This window comes from Armigeres subalbatus, chromosome 3 (genome assembly GCF_024139115.2).
Source record: "Armigeres subalbatus isolate Guangzhou_Male chromosome 3, GZ_Asu_2, whole genome shotgun sequence".
Taxonomy (NCBI): Eukaryota; Metazoa; Arthropoda; class Insecta; order Diptera; family Culicidae; genus Armigeres; species Armigeres subalbatus.
The window spans coordinates 56,026,069-56,043,333 of NC_085141.1; the positions used below are offsets into that span (position 1 = coordinate 56,026,069).

Genomic DNA, 17,265 nt, shown 5'->3' on the forward strand with positions numbered 1-17,265 from the left:
AGGAATTCATTAGGAAATATACAAAGTTCAATGATATTCAAAAAAATATTTCAAAATAAAAATTAGTTATACTGGACAAAAACCTGGAAAATAATTCACAGTAGGGATTTAATAATATTGCAAAATTGATTTGCCAAATAAGTCAAATGTCCTAATAGCACAAATAAAAAGAAAACTAATCAAATGAGTAACCTGGTTGATTTGACTTAATTCACCGAGTGGTGATACTGCCTTTCTCGCATTTAGCCAAGACACCAATCTTATATGGCGCTTATATAGTTCGATTCAATTTTCTTAATAATTTATAAACGCAATGGTTGATCGTTATCAAATTCAATAGCGATCAACAAGGCTTTGTCCCCTGTCGAATGCAACTTGTTGCGAGAAAATCGGTTAAGAATTACTATATGAAAAATTGGCTAATGTTTTTCGGTTTTCGTGTGCACACACACACACATACACACGGACAGACAGACATTTGTTCAGTTCGACGAGCTGAGTCGATTGGCATATAACATCATGGGTCTCCTAGACTTCTATAAAAAGATCGATTTTGGAGTGAAATGATAGCCTTTCGGTACAACTTTGTTGTACTAGAAAGGCAAAAACTGTTGTCAAGATAATTAATGTGCTACTTAACTTTTTTCTATTCTTTTCCTTAATTGCAAAAAATCCTAAATTGCAATGATTTGTCTACACTAGTGAAAGATTGCATAAGAATGGTGGCGATTTGGGCATGTATTCGACATAGGTTGATTGATTAGTTTGTGAGTTTGAATTAGACTTATCTAGTAGATTTAATTTACTATTTATTATATATCATAGTATTTTCTTGCTAATGTTCGTCGTTTGTTTTTTAAGGCTGGCCTGCAGGGTCTGACAGCAACGGGGAAGAGTCGTTTGACGAAACCTAATCGGCCGAAAGCCATTTGGCCGGATGCCACTAGGCCGAACAAACCATTAGGTCGGAACCCATCTGGCCGAAAGTCATTTGACCGAAAGGGTCATTTGACCGAAAGGGTCATTAGGCCGAAAAGGACATTCGGCCAAATGGGTCTTTCGGCCAAACGACCCTTTCGGCCTAATGCCCCTTCCGGTCAAACGACCCTTTCGGCCAAATGACCCATTCGGCCAAATGACTTTCGACCTAATGGTCTTTTCGGCCAAATGGAATGTTTGGCCAAACAACTTTCATCCTAGTGGCATTCTGCCAAATGGCTTTCGGCCGAATGGGTTTCGGTCAAACGACCCTTCCCCGACCTCCTAATTTTTCGGAGTACAATTCTGCCTAAATACCTGGAAGCCCATGGCGCACAGTTTTGCTTAGAGTTCCTCGCTGGCACTCGGACGATGATCAGCCGCCGCTAACATGGGGAACAGATGCTGTTGTGCTTCTAACGTGGAGAACAGACGCTCAATCAGATTTGCACCACTGGAGAGAAGCAAACCCCCTGTCATTTGCGAAACGGGGTTTATTTTATTCCTTCAGATATGCGAAGTATCAACGTTGTTTGACAACGATATTTTTTTCTGAATCTCCGTCAATTTTTATTTAACCGAAGAGCAAAGCCGTAGTGTGAGCTCGCAGCGCCCTTAGCGAAACCTTTATTGGGCGTCCCTTTTTATAAAGGAAAATAAAATGAGCTCATATTATATTTGAAGAACTATTTGAATCTTTTCAAAAACAAATAAAATAAGAAGGTTTAGAGGGGAGTTCAGAATCACTATTTTTAACGTAATCAACTTTTAACGTAACTTTTGACCTTGAAATCTGGCAATAATTATAAAGAGACCCCTTTTTTATGGGGCTCCATACAACAGACCTGTTTTTATAATTATTAATATTATGCATAAATGTTACTTTCATTGAATAACAATTCAAGTCATTTTAGGCCTGCTCTTCAAAAATCAGCCCAATCGAATCACTAAGAATCGAGATATTGACCTTCCAACATAGCCATTTTGTATGGAAATCGAGCTTGTCTTTATACTTATTTCCACCATAATCTATGATCTATGATCGATAATGATTAAAGGTTGCTTGTTTCATTAAAAAAAATTGAAAAAACTTACGCGAATAAAAAACAATGTTTTTTAGAACACACGCACTGCAAGATCTTGTTTTTTTTTTTATGAAGGTTTACTGGCGGGACTCTGAATAGAGTAGAAACATCTGCACCAGGCCTTTGATGATACCATTGCATAATTCCTTTCGAAGCAGTTTGTCAGCCGTACACGGAACATGTCGTCCAAGAAGACGCTGTTGCAACTGAATCAGAGGGAATTACGTTCATAAATAGTCAGACAGGTCTCATGCTAACTAACATCGTTATAGTTTAAAGTCATTTTTGTCATTTTCTTGTCAGAATCAAAATATTTTGTCAGTTTTTATGCTATTTAGACGTCTATTGTCATTGTACGCGCTCAAAATCGACCGAAGCAGTTTATTCGACTCACATGGAACATGTTGCCAATGCTTCATCGTAGAAACTGAGCCGGAAGTTTTTTTATCAAGTATAAGAAAGTGTTCAATCCCCGATTTATAAAAAATGAAGTGTTAATAACTTTTGAAGCAGTTTCCCAGCCGTACAAGGATCATGTCGTCCATTAAGACACTGTTGAACTGGCTCAAAAGACATTACATTTACAACTCTAATAGATACTCTCTCCCATTATCTCATTCCTAATCACATACATTTTTTTTAATCTTTCGTTTATTTTGGAGGCTCAATTGCCGAATCATATATATTGATCTGTACGATGTCATTCTTGTCTTTATGGTCAGAAGGTATGAAGTATGCGTTTCTTGAATTACTTTGTTTGCCTAAGTTATTGGTTCATCCTGTGTCAATACTATCAAACGCAATGTAAGTTATGTCTTGGAAAAAGTTGAAACTGTTCGTGCATTTAGTCTTTTTTATTGTTATTCCTTTGTCAAGGTATTACTATTTTTATGTTCTAATAAGTAGCTTGATCGTTTCCAAACTAACTGTCATTATCTATCATGTACTAATGATCAGTTAAGAGTCAGCTATAGGATTCACTTTTCGGTGGCAAAGTAAAGGTTCGTGACGCCTATTCCCTACTATTAGTAAAAGTTATCGTGAATGAAGCCGTTATAAGATCGTTCATATACCATCATTATAATGTGTGGTATTTTTTATTATTGCTCTTCGAAATGAGGCATAACAAAATAAAACTGGCACCACGTTCCTTGTTTTGAAAAAACTTCTACTCAGTGAATTCAGCAGTCGATTCCCTACGAATGTCTTGAATACTTTGTTTTTTTTAATAAATACCTAGCTAGCTAAATGTAAGCGTGGCTACAACTCATCGTCACAGGGAACGCATCAGAAAAGTATTGCCGAAAAGAAGAGAACTCACATCATTATCACTGACGAAAAAGGACTCTGCCTGACTGCACTACCATTAAAGGCTCCATGACACAATGTCCGTTGGATTACATGCATATGCCGTAAATTAGTGCGTCAATGCCAGATATGTAACGCGGCACCAAACAAAAATAGTCAACATGTGATACCACCACGACAGGATATGTCTTTGGTTGCCATATCAGTGCTAATGGCGTAAGCCGACCCACCGCGGCAAGGTAACATATCCGAGGGGAAGGAGAACACACGCACTGCAAGATCTTGTTGGATCAATAATATTCAACTCTGGAGTACATAGACCGATGTACGGTTTCGCTTTCGGGCCTATCCAGATTAAAACAAATCTTCCTCTATATTGGTTCTGACGATGATTTGGAACCACTACTGCACCTGGTTAGATTAATAAAATCCCACTCTGGGGTGAGTAGGATGATTGCCAGAATCGCTATCATAAAAAATCAGAAGGGTTGTGCACAAGACACGACCGCAAGGTAGACGTTGGACAACGTAATGGCATCGTTGCGATGTTTCTGCCGTAACTAAGCGACTGTGTTTAGTACATTGGAGAAATTTCTTCTCGGTTCAGCTTTTTTTTGTATAGCAAATTGATCTTGAAAAGAACGGATTTATGTTTAATAATGTGTCTTCCTTATCACAAAAAGCAGCAAAACCAGATGAGATCTTGAGAGAAAGTTACACTTGATTGCAACTGATGCCATCCATGTGAATAAATTTCTGCAGCGTCTCCCTCAGATGCGCGCTCGTGATTCTGCTACCGACGGAAGCTTTCTCGTCTCGTCTCGGCTAAAAGTTTCCTAGCATAGAATGGTGGTCCTGAGAAGAACCGATTTACGTCCAATAATGCGTCTTTTGAGTCACTAACAGCCACCACTAAATAATTTAGATTTGCAAGGAAATTGTAACTTGACAGGCGCTTCCACTGATTGCCAGTCGAGGGTACTTCAGATGCAACCGTTTCAGAATTCTACTCCAGCGCGCTGATGCCATGACTGTAACAAACACCATGGAAGCGAAACAGGCAACCGATTGTCCGAATGTTGCGGGAGGATTTCACATGAGTGCTGCTGATGGTGAAGACGATGACCACATGACCCACAAACCACCGATGGTAATAAAATTTTCTTCAACAACTCCGCCGATGCTGGAACCGCACACCACTTTCTGTGACATCTCGAACGAAATGGCTCGAGCGCGCGGGAAAGCAGCTTTCTTGTAGTCAATAAAGTAAATCCTCTAGCCCCGCCGGCCGCCCTTTGGTTGCATATAAAATTTAAACCCGTACTGATTAACAAAGAGGCGGGACTGATGACCCTTATTTATTTATTACAATCAAGCTACTTACTGGTGTTTATGCAAGGTAGAATAAAAGTAAAACACTAGACCGCAGAGTCCAACTTACTAGGATCTGCCATTGTGGCTTCTTTTCCAGCCGTAGCCTTCCAGACAAGTGAAAATTTGGACTTTACTACATACCAAAATTCTCGTACTATAAAGAGAAAAAAAGAAGCCCTGGCTAAAACTGGTAAAGTCACCCTAGTAGATTGGCACATAAGACATTCGTTTATCACAACCATCTGATTTATTCAAATTGTGCCCTTGCCATTGTGACTGAATTTGATCAATTATTTTGATGATGATGATGCAAGCCTATTGTTGAAATTTAATTGAATATTATTATATTTCCATATTTACAAAAAACTACATCATCTGGAACAGTTGTCCAACGCTTGTGTCAAGTAACATTTTTTGATAAAAAAAAATACACTTCAGCAGTTCGTAAAAATCTTCACAGGCAATAAGCCCTGGTAGCGGCGATACCAAAGAGCTATTCATAAATAAATCAAACAACCACTCACCGAGTATCTCCACGTGGTGGGTAATCTCCCGTGGATTCATGGTCGCCATCTGGCAGATATAGTCGCCGGCATCCTGCTGGGAAGCATCCAGTATTTGCAGCGTGTAGCCATTCACTAGCCGCACCCGTGGGTCCGGTGTCACTTTGGTCGAGCCGGCCGTTAGAATCGCAATGCCCCGCTTCCATGCCAACATGTACGAACCTGGAGGGTACAAGAAAGAGAGAAAAAAAGCACGCATTTTAATATTTCAATATATTTGGGAATCAATTGAATAGAAAATCGCACTTTTGCCGACTATCGTGGATGGCGCCGCACTGAAGGGGTGCCCAGTGCTGATCCACCCCATAGAATCATAAAATGAATACCAAATCCCTTTTCAAGATTCACCCGTCAAAATCTAGTTTAATATCAGGCTTCGTCTATGCTTTCCACACGTTCACATTCACTTTACATCAGACGCAAGGCAACCAACTGCACTCGAACTCGGCAAAATTTAGCTGCATGGCCGCAATTCCAATGGTCAGTGCACTTTTTTGCTTGGTCTGAATGAGCTGCGTTGCCAAGCGATGGACTCAGCCCCACATCATCGGGACAAAAACTTATAACGTTAATGGAAACAAGCAATTCATTTGCGGGATTTATAGATATCCCGTTCGGTTTCCGTGGTTTTGCTCGGTCTGTGAAAAGGCGTTCCCGACATTGAATCGACCGGGTATTTTGCATATAGGAAAAGTGACAGTCGCAATCAACAGTAATATTGCTCAACATTGTGCGTCATCTGCAAAATATTCAATGTATGATATGTCTGAATTAGTAACGGTAATGCATTAGATTAGCATCGAATTTATCTTTTTATATCAAGTTTAAGTTTTCCTAGATTTTCAGAATACCATTAGACTGACGAGAGAAAAAAACACTATAAATATTCTTAGGTACATTGTTTCGAGGTGCAATGATAGCCTTTCGATAACTCCAGTTGGCAGACCTGTGCAGTACACAAAAGTCTCCTCCTTTCAGCTCGGTCCATGGCTGCAAGTTGCCAATCATGCAGTCGCCGGAGGGTCCCACGAAATTTTTTTCAGATAATCCGCGTGAGATTGTTCAAATTGAAATTGCGAAAATACTCATCAACTTTCACGGAAATCTGTATTTCAACGTTTTTTTTTTATCCGACATTTTAAAGGATTTTTTTTATCCCTACGGAAAATGCTACTCATTGCATAGAAGAAATCTCATTTAACTTTCCAAAAGGACCTAAGTAACATTTTTTTCATGTTGTTCTGTTGATTGCGCTATTCAAATTAATTCATGAAAAAAATGTTACTTAGGTCCTTTTGAAAAGTTAAGCGAGAAATTCTTCAGGAACTCCATGGGAAATCATTTAAAAAAAAGGTTCGTTTGGACGAAAATAATTAGGCGCAAAGACATTTAGCCAAATAACGCGTTAACCAGAAAGTCATCTAGCCGAATTGCATTTGACCGAAATGAACGTTTGGGCGACATGGTTATTTGGCCAAAGCGACACACAGTGACAGCCGTTTACCCTAACAGGCCGACAATGCCATTTTGCCGAAATGGTCGTTTGACAGAAATGTTCTTTTGGCCGAAAATGCCATTAGACCCAACGAGTAATACTTCCAAATGTTAATTACTGTCCACCCGGTTGGCTAAATGTTGCCCATTTTGCCAAACAACCATTTCGGTCAAATGACCTTTTTGGTTAAACGACTTTTTCGAAAAAACGACCAGTTCAGCTGAAATACATTTTTAGCCGCATGTCCATTTTAGCCGAACGACATTTTTCATCAGATGGAATTTTGCCTAATGGTTTATTCGGTCAAATTACATATTCGGCTAAATGGCCCTTTTTGTCGTCTAGCCGAAAGTCATTTGACGGATAGCCATTTGTTCAGTCTTTTAGCCAAATTCCATTTGGCCGAGTCTCGCATTCATCGAAATGCCTTGGTCTCCTTTGTTTGTGTGAGTAAATTATTTTGATATAGCTTCGCACAAAGTAATTATTTAGTCATTAACCAAAGCGACTTTCTATAGATTACCTTCTCATCTAACCTACTGTACCTTTTCCGTGGGAATCACGGAGTATTTTGGAGTAAAGGAACTGTGTTCCCAAATGAACAAATGGCTTTGGCCAAATGGTTTGTTCGGTCAAACGACACATTCGGCAAAACAGTGTTCGGCCTTGTGGCCTTTGGCCAAATAGCTTTCTGCCAAATGGTTTTTTTCGTTGCCCTTTTCCGTTCGAAAATTCTGTTTTAAATAGAAATTCCGAAATCCTTCGGAATTTTCTCTCGAAGTGTTTCTTAATTTTTAAATATACCTACCTGTTAGAAATTTCAACGGGGAATTTTATGAAGTTTTCAAAGAATTTATTGGTATTTTCACGAAAAATCGGAGTCTCAAAGCACATTACATTGGGATCAACCGGGAAATCCAAATGTGCCACAGCAGAAGTTGACTCGTCGAAATGGCACTCAATACGCGACATTCGATTTGGGGGAATCAGAAGCGTAACAAGAACGGGAAAGTGCTGGCCAACAACCTCCAGGCGGGACACTACGTGGGGCTTCAATCGGACTCGCCCACCTTCTACTCATCACGTGGTAGATATTGGATCCACTCTCAAACATCGTTCTAACCAACATGGCGGACGATAACGTGCTATCATCGAGTTATCTTCTGATAACCTCGCGGTGCTGTTTGAAGAGGCAGTCATAACTATCACCGCGCAAACTGGTCGCTTCTTAAACGATTCATGGAAGATCGAGTGAACGAGAATCCTGCAATTGAGTCGACGGGAGACATCGACCGAGTGCTCCACGCCCTCTCTGAGCATATCGGCAAACCAGAAAAACGTTTCATTCCTACAACCTTGACAACCTGTAAGTTTATTAACCTTGACAGCGAAACTAAAGGAATAATTTCCATTAGAAATAATATCCGGTGTCAGTTCCAAAGAACGCAATATTCCGTTCGAAAAATCCTTCATAAAAAGCTCACCAAAATCATTGACATTGGTATAAACAAAATTAAAAATAGGCAATTTGCCATAGACCTTAGGAACCTCCTCTTAACAGGATTCCGAGCCTCTTGAAAGGAGGCTTCCGAGCCTCTTGAAAGGAGGCTTCCGAGCCTCTTGAAAGGAGGCTTCCGAGCCTCTTGAAAGGAGGCTTCCGAGCCTCTTGAAAGGAGGCTTTCGTGCCTCTTGAAAGGAGGCTTCCGAGCCTCTTGAAAGGAGGCTTCCGAGCCTCTTGAAAGGAGACTTCCGGGCCCCTTGTCAGGAGGCTTCCGAGTCTCTAGAAAGGAGACTTCCGAGCCTCTTGAAAGGAGGCTTCCGAGCCTATTGAAAGGAGGCTTCCGAGCCTCTTGAAAGGAGGCTGAGGCCTCTTGAAAGGAGGCTTCCAGGCCTCTTGAAAGGAGGCTTGAGCCTCTTGAAAGGAGGCTTCTGAGCCTCTTGAAAGGAGGCTTCCGAGCCTCTTGAAAGGAGGCTTCCAGGCCTCTTGAAAGGAGGCTTCCGAGCCTCTTGAAAGGAGGCTTCTGAGCCTCTTGAAAGGAGGCTTCCAGGCCTCTTGAAAGGAGGCTTCCTGAGCCTCTTGAAAGGAGGCTTCCGAGCCTCTTGAAAGGAGGCCTGAGCCTCTTGAAAGGCTTCCAGGCCTCTTGAAAGGAGGCCTGAGGCCTCTTGAAAGGAGGCTTCCAGGCCTCTTGAAAGGAGGCTCTGAGCCTCTTGAAAGGAGGCCTGAGCCTCTTGAAAGGAGGCTTCCGAGCCTCTTGAAAGGAGGCTTGAGCCTCTTGAAAGGAGGCTTGAGCCTCTTGAAAGGAGGCTTCTGAGCCTCTTGAAGGAGGCTTCTGCGCCTCTTGAAAGGAGGCTTCCAGGCCTCTTGAAAGAAGGCTGAGGCCTCTTGAAAGGAGGCTTCTGAGCCTCTTGAAAGGAGGCTTCCGGGCCTCTTGAAAGGAGGCTTCCAGAGCCTCTTGAAAGGAGGCTTGAGCCTCTTGAAAGGAGGCTTCCGAGCCTCTTGAAAGGAGGCTTCCGAGCCTCTTGAAAGGAGGCTTCTGAGCCTCTTGAAAGGAGGCTTCTGAGCCTCTTGAAAGGAGGCTTCCAGGCCTCTTGAAAGGAGGCTTGAGCCTCTTGAAAGGAGGCTTCCTGAGCCTCTTGAAAGGAGGCTTCTGAGCCTCTTGAAAGGAGGCTTCCAAGCCTCTTGAAGGAGGCTTCTGAGCCTCTTGAAAGGAGGCTTCCGGGCCTCTTGAAAGGAGGCTTCCTGAGCTCTTGAAAGGAGGCTTCCTGAGCCTCTTGAAAGGAGGCTTCTGAGCCTCTTGAAGGAGGCTTCCGGGCCTCTTGAAAGGAGGCTGGGGCCTCTTGAAAGGAGGCTTCCAGGCCTCTTGAAAGGAGGCTCTGGAGCCTCTTGAAAGGAGGCCTCCGAGCCTCTTAAAAGGAGGCTTCCGAGCTTCTTGAAGGAGGCTTCCAGGCCTCTTGAAAGGAGGCTTCCAGGCCTCTTGAAGGGAGGCTTGAGCCTCTTGAAAGGAGGCTTCCGAGCCTCTTGAAAGGAGGCTTCCAGGCCTCTTGAAAGGAGGCTTCCTGAGCCTCTTGAAAGGAGGCTTCAGGCCTCTTGAAAGGAGGCTTCCGAGCCTCTTGTAAGGAGGCTTCCGAGCCTCTTAGAAGGAGGCTTCCGAGCCTTTTGAAAAGAGGCTGCCGAGCCTCTTAAAAGGAGGCTTCCAAGCCTCTTGAAAGAAGGCTTCCGAGCCTCTTGAAAGGAGGCTTCCAAGCCTCTTGAAAGAAGGCTTCCGAGCCTTTTGAAAAGAGGCTGCCGAGCCTCTTAAAAGGAGGCTTCCAAGCCTCTTGAAAGAAGGCTTCCGAGCCTCTTGAAAGGAGGCTTCCGAGCCTCTTGAAAGGAGGCTTCCAAGCCTCTTGAAAGAAGGCTTCCGAGCCTCTTGAAAAGAGACTTCTGAACATCTTGAAAGGAGGCTGGAGCCTCTTGAAAGGAGGCTTCTGAGCCTCTTGAAAGGAGGCTTCCAGGCCTCTTGAAAGGAGGCTTGAGGCCTCTTGAAGGAGGCTTCCGAGCCTCTTGAAAGGAGGCTTGAGCCTCTTGAAAGGAGGCTTCCGAGCCTCTTGAAAGGAGGCTTCTGAGCCTCTTGAAAGGAGGCTTCTGAGCCTCTTGAAAGGAGGCTCTGAGCCTCTTGAAAGGAGGCTCTGAGCCTCTTGAAAGGAGGCTTCTGAGCCTCTTGAAAGGAGGCTGAGGCCTCTTGAAAGGAGGCTTGAGGCCTCTTGAAAGGAGGCTTCCGGGCCTCTTGAAAGGAGGCTTCCGAGCCTCTTGAAAGGAGGCTCTGAGCCTCTTGAAAGGAGGCTTCCTGAGCCTCTTGAAAGGAGGCTTCCTGAGCCTCTTGAAAGGAGGCTTCCAGGCCTCTTGAAAGGAGGCTTCCGGGCCTCTTGAAGGAGGCTTCCGAGGCCTCTTGAAAGGAGGCTTCTGAGCCTCTTGAAAGGAGGCTTCTGAGCCTCGTGAAAGGAGGCTTCCGAGCCCTTTTAAAAGGAAAGGAGGCTTCCGAGCCTCTTGAAAGGAGGCTTCCGAGCCTCTTGAAAGGAGGCTTCCGATACCAGTCAAACCCCACCCCTCCCCTCAGGGTAGCAAACGAAGTTGATATTTCCCCAGTTAAAAAAGCAAACTCTTTATGGCGTGTCATAAGTTTCGTCGGGATATTATTAGCAAGATGGAAGCATCAGCGTTCGAAAATGTCTCCCATCTACTGTGCCAAGTGAGCTCTCAGATGAACACAGAACCACTAGTGAACTCAATCATGAATCAGAATTCGACGGTCTCTTCAACATCGTTCTGAAGAAGTGGTGCCCAAGATGAATACAAACCCTGGTGGTTCCAATATTGAAGCCGGGAAAAGACCCGACTCTTCCGTTAAGGTATCGACCGATCAGTCTGCTTTCTTGGATCAGCAAGCTGTGTGAGAAATTGGTCTATGCCAGACACACCAACCTGAACGAAATTCTCCTGAAAGAGCGATTCGGCATCCGCAGAGGGCATTCGACGGTGGATCAACTAAAACGGGTATCGAATATGGTCAACCAGACCATGTCTGTCTCAAAAACTGCGGTTATGGCGCTACTGGACATTGGAAAGACGTTTTATAACATGTTGCACGACGATTTAGTGCACAAACTCATCCATTCCCTTCCTACCTGGTGGAAGCAATCTCAAACTACTTCGACGGTAGGTAGGAAATGCGTTTTCAGTCCTGTATACGGTTAACGCAGGAGACCTTCAGGGTGATTCCTGGGACCACTTACATGCAATTTGTTCACTTTCGACATTCCACCTCTTCCGGAAGGTGCTTCAGTATCGATATTTGCCGGCAACTCGGCAATCAGCTACAAAGGACGTGTAATCCGCACGCTAGTATACAAGCTCCAGAAGGGTTTGGATGCCTACATAAAGTACCTCACCGATTGGAAAATTTGTGTGAATGCGGTCAAAACGCAAACCACTGTTTTTTCGCACCATAACACCGATTGACTCAAACCTGCGTCGAAGATAAGGATCTCAAGCACAGTAATTGACTGGTCATCCGAAGCACGTTACCTCGGCCTGTTGTTTGACAATAAGCACCTCTTTCAGCAGCAAGTGGAAGACAGACTAAACAAAGGCACGATTATGTTGAAACTAGTGTACCCGTTCTAAACCGTCGGTCCAAAGCTTCCACCGACCGTTAACAAGCTGACTGTCTGCATACAAGAAGCAATAATTATTCACCTTGTAGAATATTGTTTACAATGGATCAATCGCCGCGAAATTGCTGGTGGGGATTCTCATCGATTTGTTTTCGGCGAAAAATGACAAAACAAAACTTTGCCAGACTGTCCGGACGTTTCGGTCGATTTACTGGCCTTCGACCATCTTCTGCGGACACTAAAAATCACATATATTGTTAAAAGCACATTAAATTTTACAAAATAAAAACATACAATCTTCCAGTCACTTATTTTCTAACAGACAGCCATTACTACTAACTATTGACACACACAAACAAAGTACAATCTTTACATTCTAACTGCTATTGGTATTAGTTCTAAGTTTGCTAATAATAGAGTTGTACGCATTTTTAAAATTTGCTGAGTCTTTTTGCTTATTTATTACATTTTCGTCTCCTTTAATCTTAATGTAAAATGTTTCTGCAGTCAGTCTTGTATTGTTTTTGCTTATTTTGTCAAGTATTCTGTTTTTTCATAGTCAAAAATGTGTCCCTCTTCTATAGTGTGCTGTGATAAACCTGTACCGGAAATGTTTTTGTTTTCACATTGTATTTATGCTGGTCAAGAAGTTTATATAATAACTAATTTGTTTAACCGATGTACGATTTTGCACATGCACCGCACGGTATATCATACACTAAATTTGTATTTTTGTTTTTGGTATTACGTCTTTGGTTTTCGTAAATAACACATCTTTAATTTTGTCAACCGGTTTGTAAGCTACTTTATAGTCATGTTGTCTCAAATATCTCGATAGTTTTCTCCTAGTCCTTTTATGTACGGGATAGTTACAAAATTGTTTGTTGAGCTCTCTCTGTTTTGCTTTTGTAATGAATTATACATATTGTGTAACCTTTCCTAATTACTTTTCCACGAGAAAACACGGGTAATTATTATTCTTGAAAATTTGCTTAACAGTTTTTAGCGTGTTTTCTCGGTACTTAGCGTGTGTCAATTTTAATGCTCTATCAACTAAAGCTACGATGCTGTTCTTTTTATGCACGAAAGGGCTCACCGATGCGTAATCCAAATATCTGCCATTCACATCTTTTGGGAACCACTCTGTTGTTATTACATTATTCTCTCGTCGCAAAACCATATCAAGGAATTTTAGTTTGCCATCGCATTCATTTTCTACCGTAAACTGAAGTCGTTGATGAAAACTGTTGAATTCATTCAAGACCGTTTCCACGTTCTCCGCTTTCGCTCCTAGCAGGCAGTCATCCACATATCGTTTAAAAAACAATGGAACGATTCCCCGGTCGTGTAGTTTTTGTAGAGCTGCTCTCTCGATTCTCTCCAATACAATGTTTGCTACAACAGGGGAAAGGGGAGAGCCCATCGGGATGCCAAATTTTTGTTTGTAAAATTTCCCATTGTACTGAAAGAAAGTCGATTCCAGTACAATCTGCAGAATCTCGCAAAAGCTTGCCTCGTCTAGCGATGTGTGTTCTTGTATTTCTCCCCATCGTAAACGAACGGATTCCAACGCAAAGTCGACTGGAACATTCGTAAACAGAGAGACTACGTCAAGGGAGAACAAAACAGTATCATCTGTTATTCGTTGTCCACGCATTTCATCGGCAAACTGAAAACTGTTTGTAATGTGGTGCTCAGTTTTGCCAGTCACATGGTTAAGTATTCCGGACAAGTACTTTGCCATGTTGTACGTCGCTGTTCCGATTGTCGAATTAATGATGCGCAGAGGTCTTCCTTCTTTATGGGTTTTCGGCAGGCCGTATATTCGGGGAGGGTTGCAGTTGAAAATCTTCAGTTTTGTCCTCTCCGAATACTGAATGAAACCCTTCTCATGCCAAACATCAATGATTGCATTGATTCTCTTCAGAGTTCTCTTCGTTGGATCGCTTGTGATCGGCTCATACGTTTCCTGTCGTTTACCAAAGTTTGCATTTTTCGTTGTATTCGTCGCGTTTCATAACAACGACCGTTTCCCCTTATCTGCTCTAGTGACAACCAATTCATCCTTCTCTCTGAGATACTTTTTGGTCATCTGTATCTCCTTACGGACTTTCTCCTGATCATCATGGAAAGGTTGTTTGGTATAATTGATGTGATTTATGATGGCATTAGACACATCATGACGAATGATGTCTGCGGAGGGATCACGTTGTACCGCCGATTCGATTTCCGATAGTACTCTCACGTATGGAGCGTCGTGTGGATCAGGGTTGTTGTATCCACTACCGAGCTGCAGTGATCGGGTCACGAAATCGGGTAGAACTTCGTCTGTGCAATTCTGAACCCAATTGTCACACGATGCATGTTCGGCCTGTTGTTTTGCTTTCAGGCTCTCCATTTTTCGTCGCTGACGTGATCGGTACTGTTCGAAAGTGTGTTTTCGTTTTGTCGTCACAGCTCTCATGCATTGGTCGAAATCAGCTGGATCGATAATCCTTTCAAGCCTATCACGGTTCGCTTCAGCTGCTTGTTTCGTTCTGTTGATACAGACGATGCTGTCCGAGATGAGGACACTGAGGACTTGTTGTTTGAACTTGCCTATCAGCTTGTTTATTTTCGCAGCTGATCTGTCGTTTTCCACACATACGTGTAGAGCAAAATTCAAAAAAGACGGCGTTAGCTTCAACCGTCTACAGTTGAGTAGGAACACCTTCGTGTTGTTCAGTTTAGCTAGTTTCACTTCCATTTTCACTAGCTCGCGTTGGGATATTTCTGCTACTGACCCGTACTTGTATCGTAGCCGCCTTGGGAAGATCATTTTGTACAATACTTTATCGAATGGTTTTGATGTTTACAATGGATCAATCGCCGCGAAATTGCTGGTGGGGATTCTCATCGATTTGTTTTCGGCGAAAAATGACAAAACAAAACTTTGCCAGACTGTCCGGACGTTTCGGTCGATTTACTGGCCTTCGACCATCTTCTGCGGACACTAAAAATCACATATATTGTTAAAAAGCACATTAAATTTTACAAAATAACATACAATCTTCCAGTCACTTATTTTCCAATAGACAGCCATAACTACTAATTATTGACACACACAAACAAAGTAGGTACAATCTTTGCATTCTAACTGTTATTGGTATTAGTTCTAAGTTTGCTAATAATAGAGTTGTACGCATTTTTAAAATTTGCTGAGTCTTTTTGCTTATTTATTACATTTTCGTCTCCTTTAATCTTAATGTAAAATGTTTCTGCAGTCAGTCTTTTATTGTTTTTTCTTATTTTGTCAAGTATTCTGGTTTTTTCAAAGTCAAAAATGTGTCCCTCTTCTATAGTGTGCTGTGATAAACCTGTACCGGAAATGTTTTTTGTTTTCACATTGTATTTATGCATTGGATTTATGCAGAAACATTTTACATTAAGATTAAAGGAGACGAAAATGTAATAAATAAGCAAAAAGACTCAGCAAATTTTAAAAATGCGTACAACTCTATTATTAGCAAACTTAGAACTAATACCAATAGCAGTTAGAATGTAAAGATTGTACTTTGTTTGTGTGTGTCAATAGTTAGTAGTAATGGCTGTCTGTTAGAAAATAAGTGACTGGAAGATTGTATGTTTTTATTTTGTAAAATTTAATGTGCTTTTTAACAATATATGTGATTTTTAGTGTCCGCAGAAGATGGTCGAAGGCCAGTAAATCGACCGAAACGTCCGGACAGTCTGGCAAAGTTTTGTTTTGTCATTTTTCGCCGAAAACAAATCGATGAGAATCCCCACCACCTTGTAGAATAGCAAAAATGCTAAATTAAACTATTTATTTATTTATTTATTTATTTATTTAGGAGCAGGGAAAAGCCCATTTGAGTAGAGCTAACTTAGGCTCTCTCTCAAATGGGCGCAAAACCTCCTCATCTTTTCTCATCAACAGAATACAAATACATACATTCCAAATGATGGTCTTACTAACTAAATAATTAATGACATAAACTACACTTAAACTATAGTAGGGGAAGGAGGGGCAATATGCCCTAGCTAAGCATAGACTGCTTTTATGCCTTAGCTATAACGATTTTCATGGGTGTTTCTACCTCATGCAACAGTTAAACAATATAGCTAGCTGATGCCATATTAAAATTAGAAAAAATCTCAATCATATTGATAATATTCACATTTCAAAAAAGTGGTGATATTTCGTTGCCGGAAAACTCATGAGGCAAAACGCCTTTTAGCAGGCAGCTCTTGAGGAACAACGTACCATGCGTCGGCACATCAGCATTCTGGTATGGACAGTGCGTGGAGACGCGAGTACATTGTATGATAGTTCCACTAGGGCGTTTTGCCTCGCCGAAATGTTAGATGTTTCATCAAAATGTGGAAAATTTCAGTTTTTCCAACATTCCTATCTATTATTTTGACACTTTTTTCGCCTAACCTACATAATTTCACGTCTGGTTTTATTAGGGCTATCACAAACATGGTAAATATAAGTGAATACCCGAAAGTCGTATTTATAGATTTACCCTCTATCGAGTAATCAAAACGAACAGTAGAGTGCTTTCTGGTGAACGATATAACCGAGCATTTAGAAGGGTTCAAACACATACGATTGATGGTGCACCAGTTTTTAAAGTTATCGATCTCATGTTGCAGAGTAGTAGCATCCTGGAGACTGCTTACTTGGAGGCTGTTCGGCCACATTGAGAGTTGACGTAAAGTCAATGTCAACTTCTCTCCCCGAACAGCCAAGATAGCTGTGTGGTGTCGGCAGCCAGTTATCTGGCTAAGAATAACGCTACGGATTGCCTGTTCCGGTGGTAGAAGTCCACCATACAGGTGACCCCAAATTCTTGGTGTGATGCGGCTTTATCCCAAGCAACACAAGTTCAACAAATCTGGTTGCAGTAACCATATAGTGACTGAATCCGGTCATATATAAGTTACTGTGATTGATGTGCAATATGTGTGCTTCTCAGGATGCTTACCGTGCCTACGAATGAATGGTTAGGGGGGGTCTAAAAAGAACCTAACCGCTAACGGAGCCTGTGAAGCACCAGGGCACCCTTCACAGTATCTAGCCCTTACTGCGCTAACCGGAGCTATGGCGTAGTTGACTTTTTGCTTCTCCGAAATAATCGGCTACTCTTATTCAATCTCAACTTGAGGTTAAATAAGGGTGGGATTATGAGCATGTTTTTATTTAGTTTTTCAACAAATTGTCACCTACATGGATTCGCTTTATGCGTTATACACATTGTACTCTGTGTTTCGTCTTTGACTTTCTTGATAAGATACCAATTTG

At 42.0% G+C, this 17,265-nt stretch overlaps 1 protein-coding gene across 1 annotated transcript in view; it reads right to left on the reverse strand.

Annotated features, from left to right (window-relative positions):
* LOC134224346 (hemicentin-1) overlaps positions 1-17,265 on the reverse strand; it is a 587,700-nt gene that overhangs the window by 213,860 nt on the left and 356,575 nt on the right. The window contains exon 5 of the mRNA XM_062703676.1: positions 5,270-5,470. Coding sequence (XP_062559660.1) covers positions 5,270-5,470 — 201 coding nt within the window. The remainder of the gene's footprint in view (positions 1-5,269; positions 5,471-17,265) is intronic.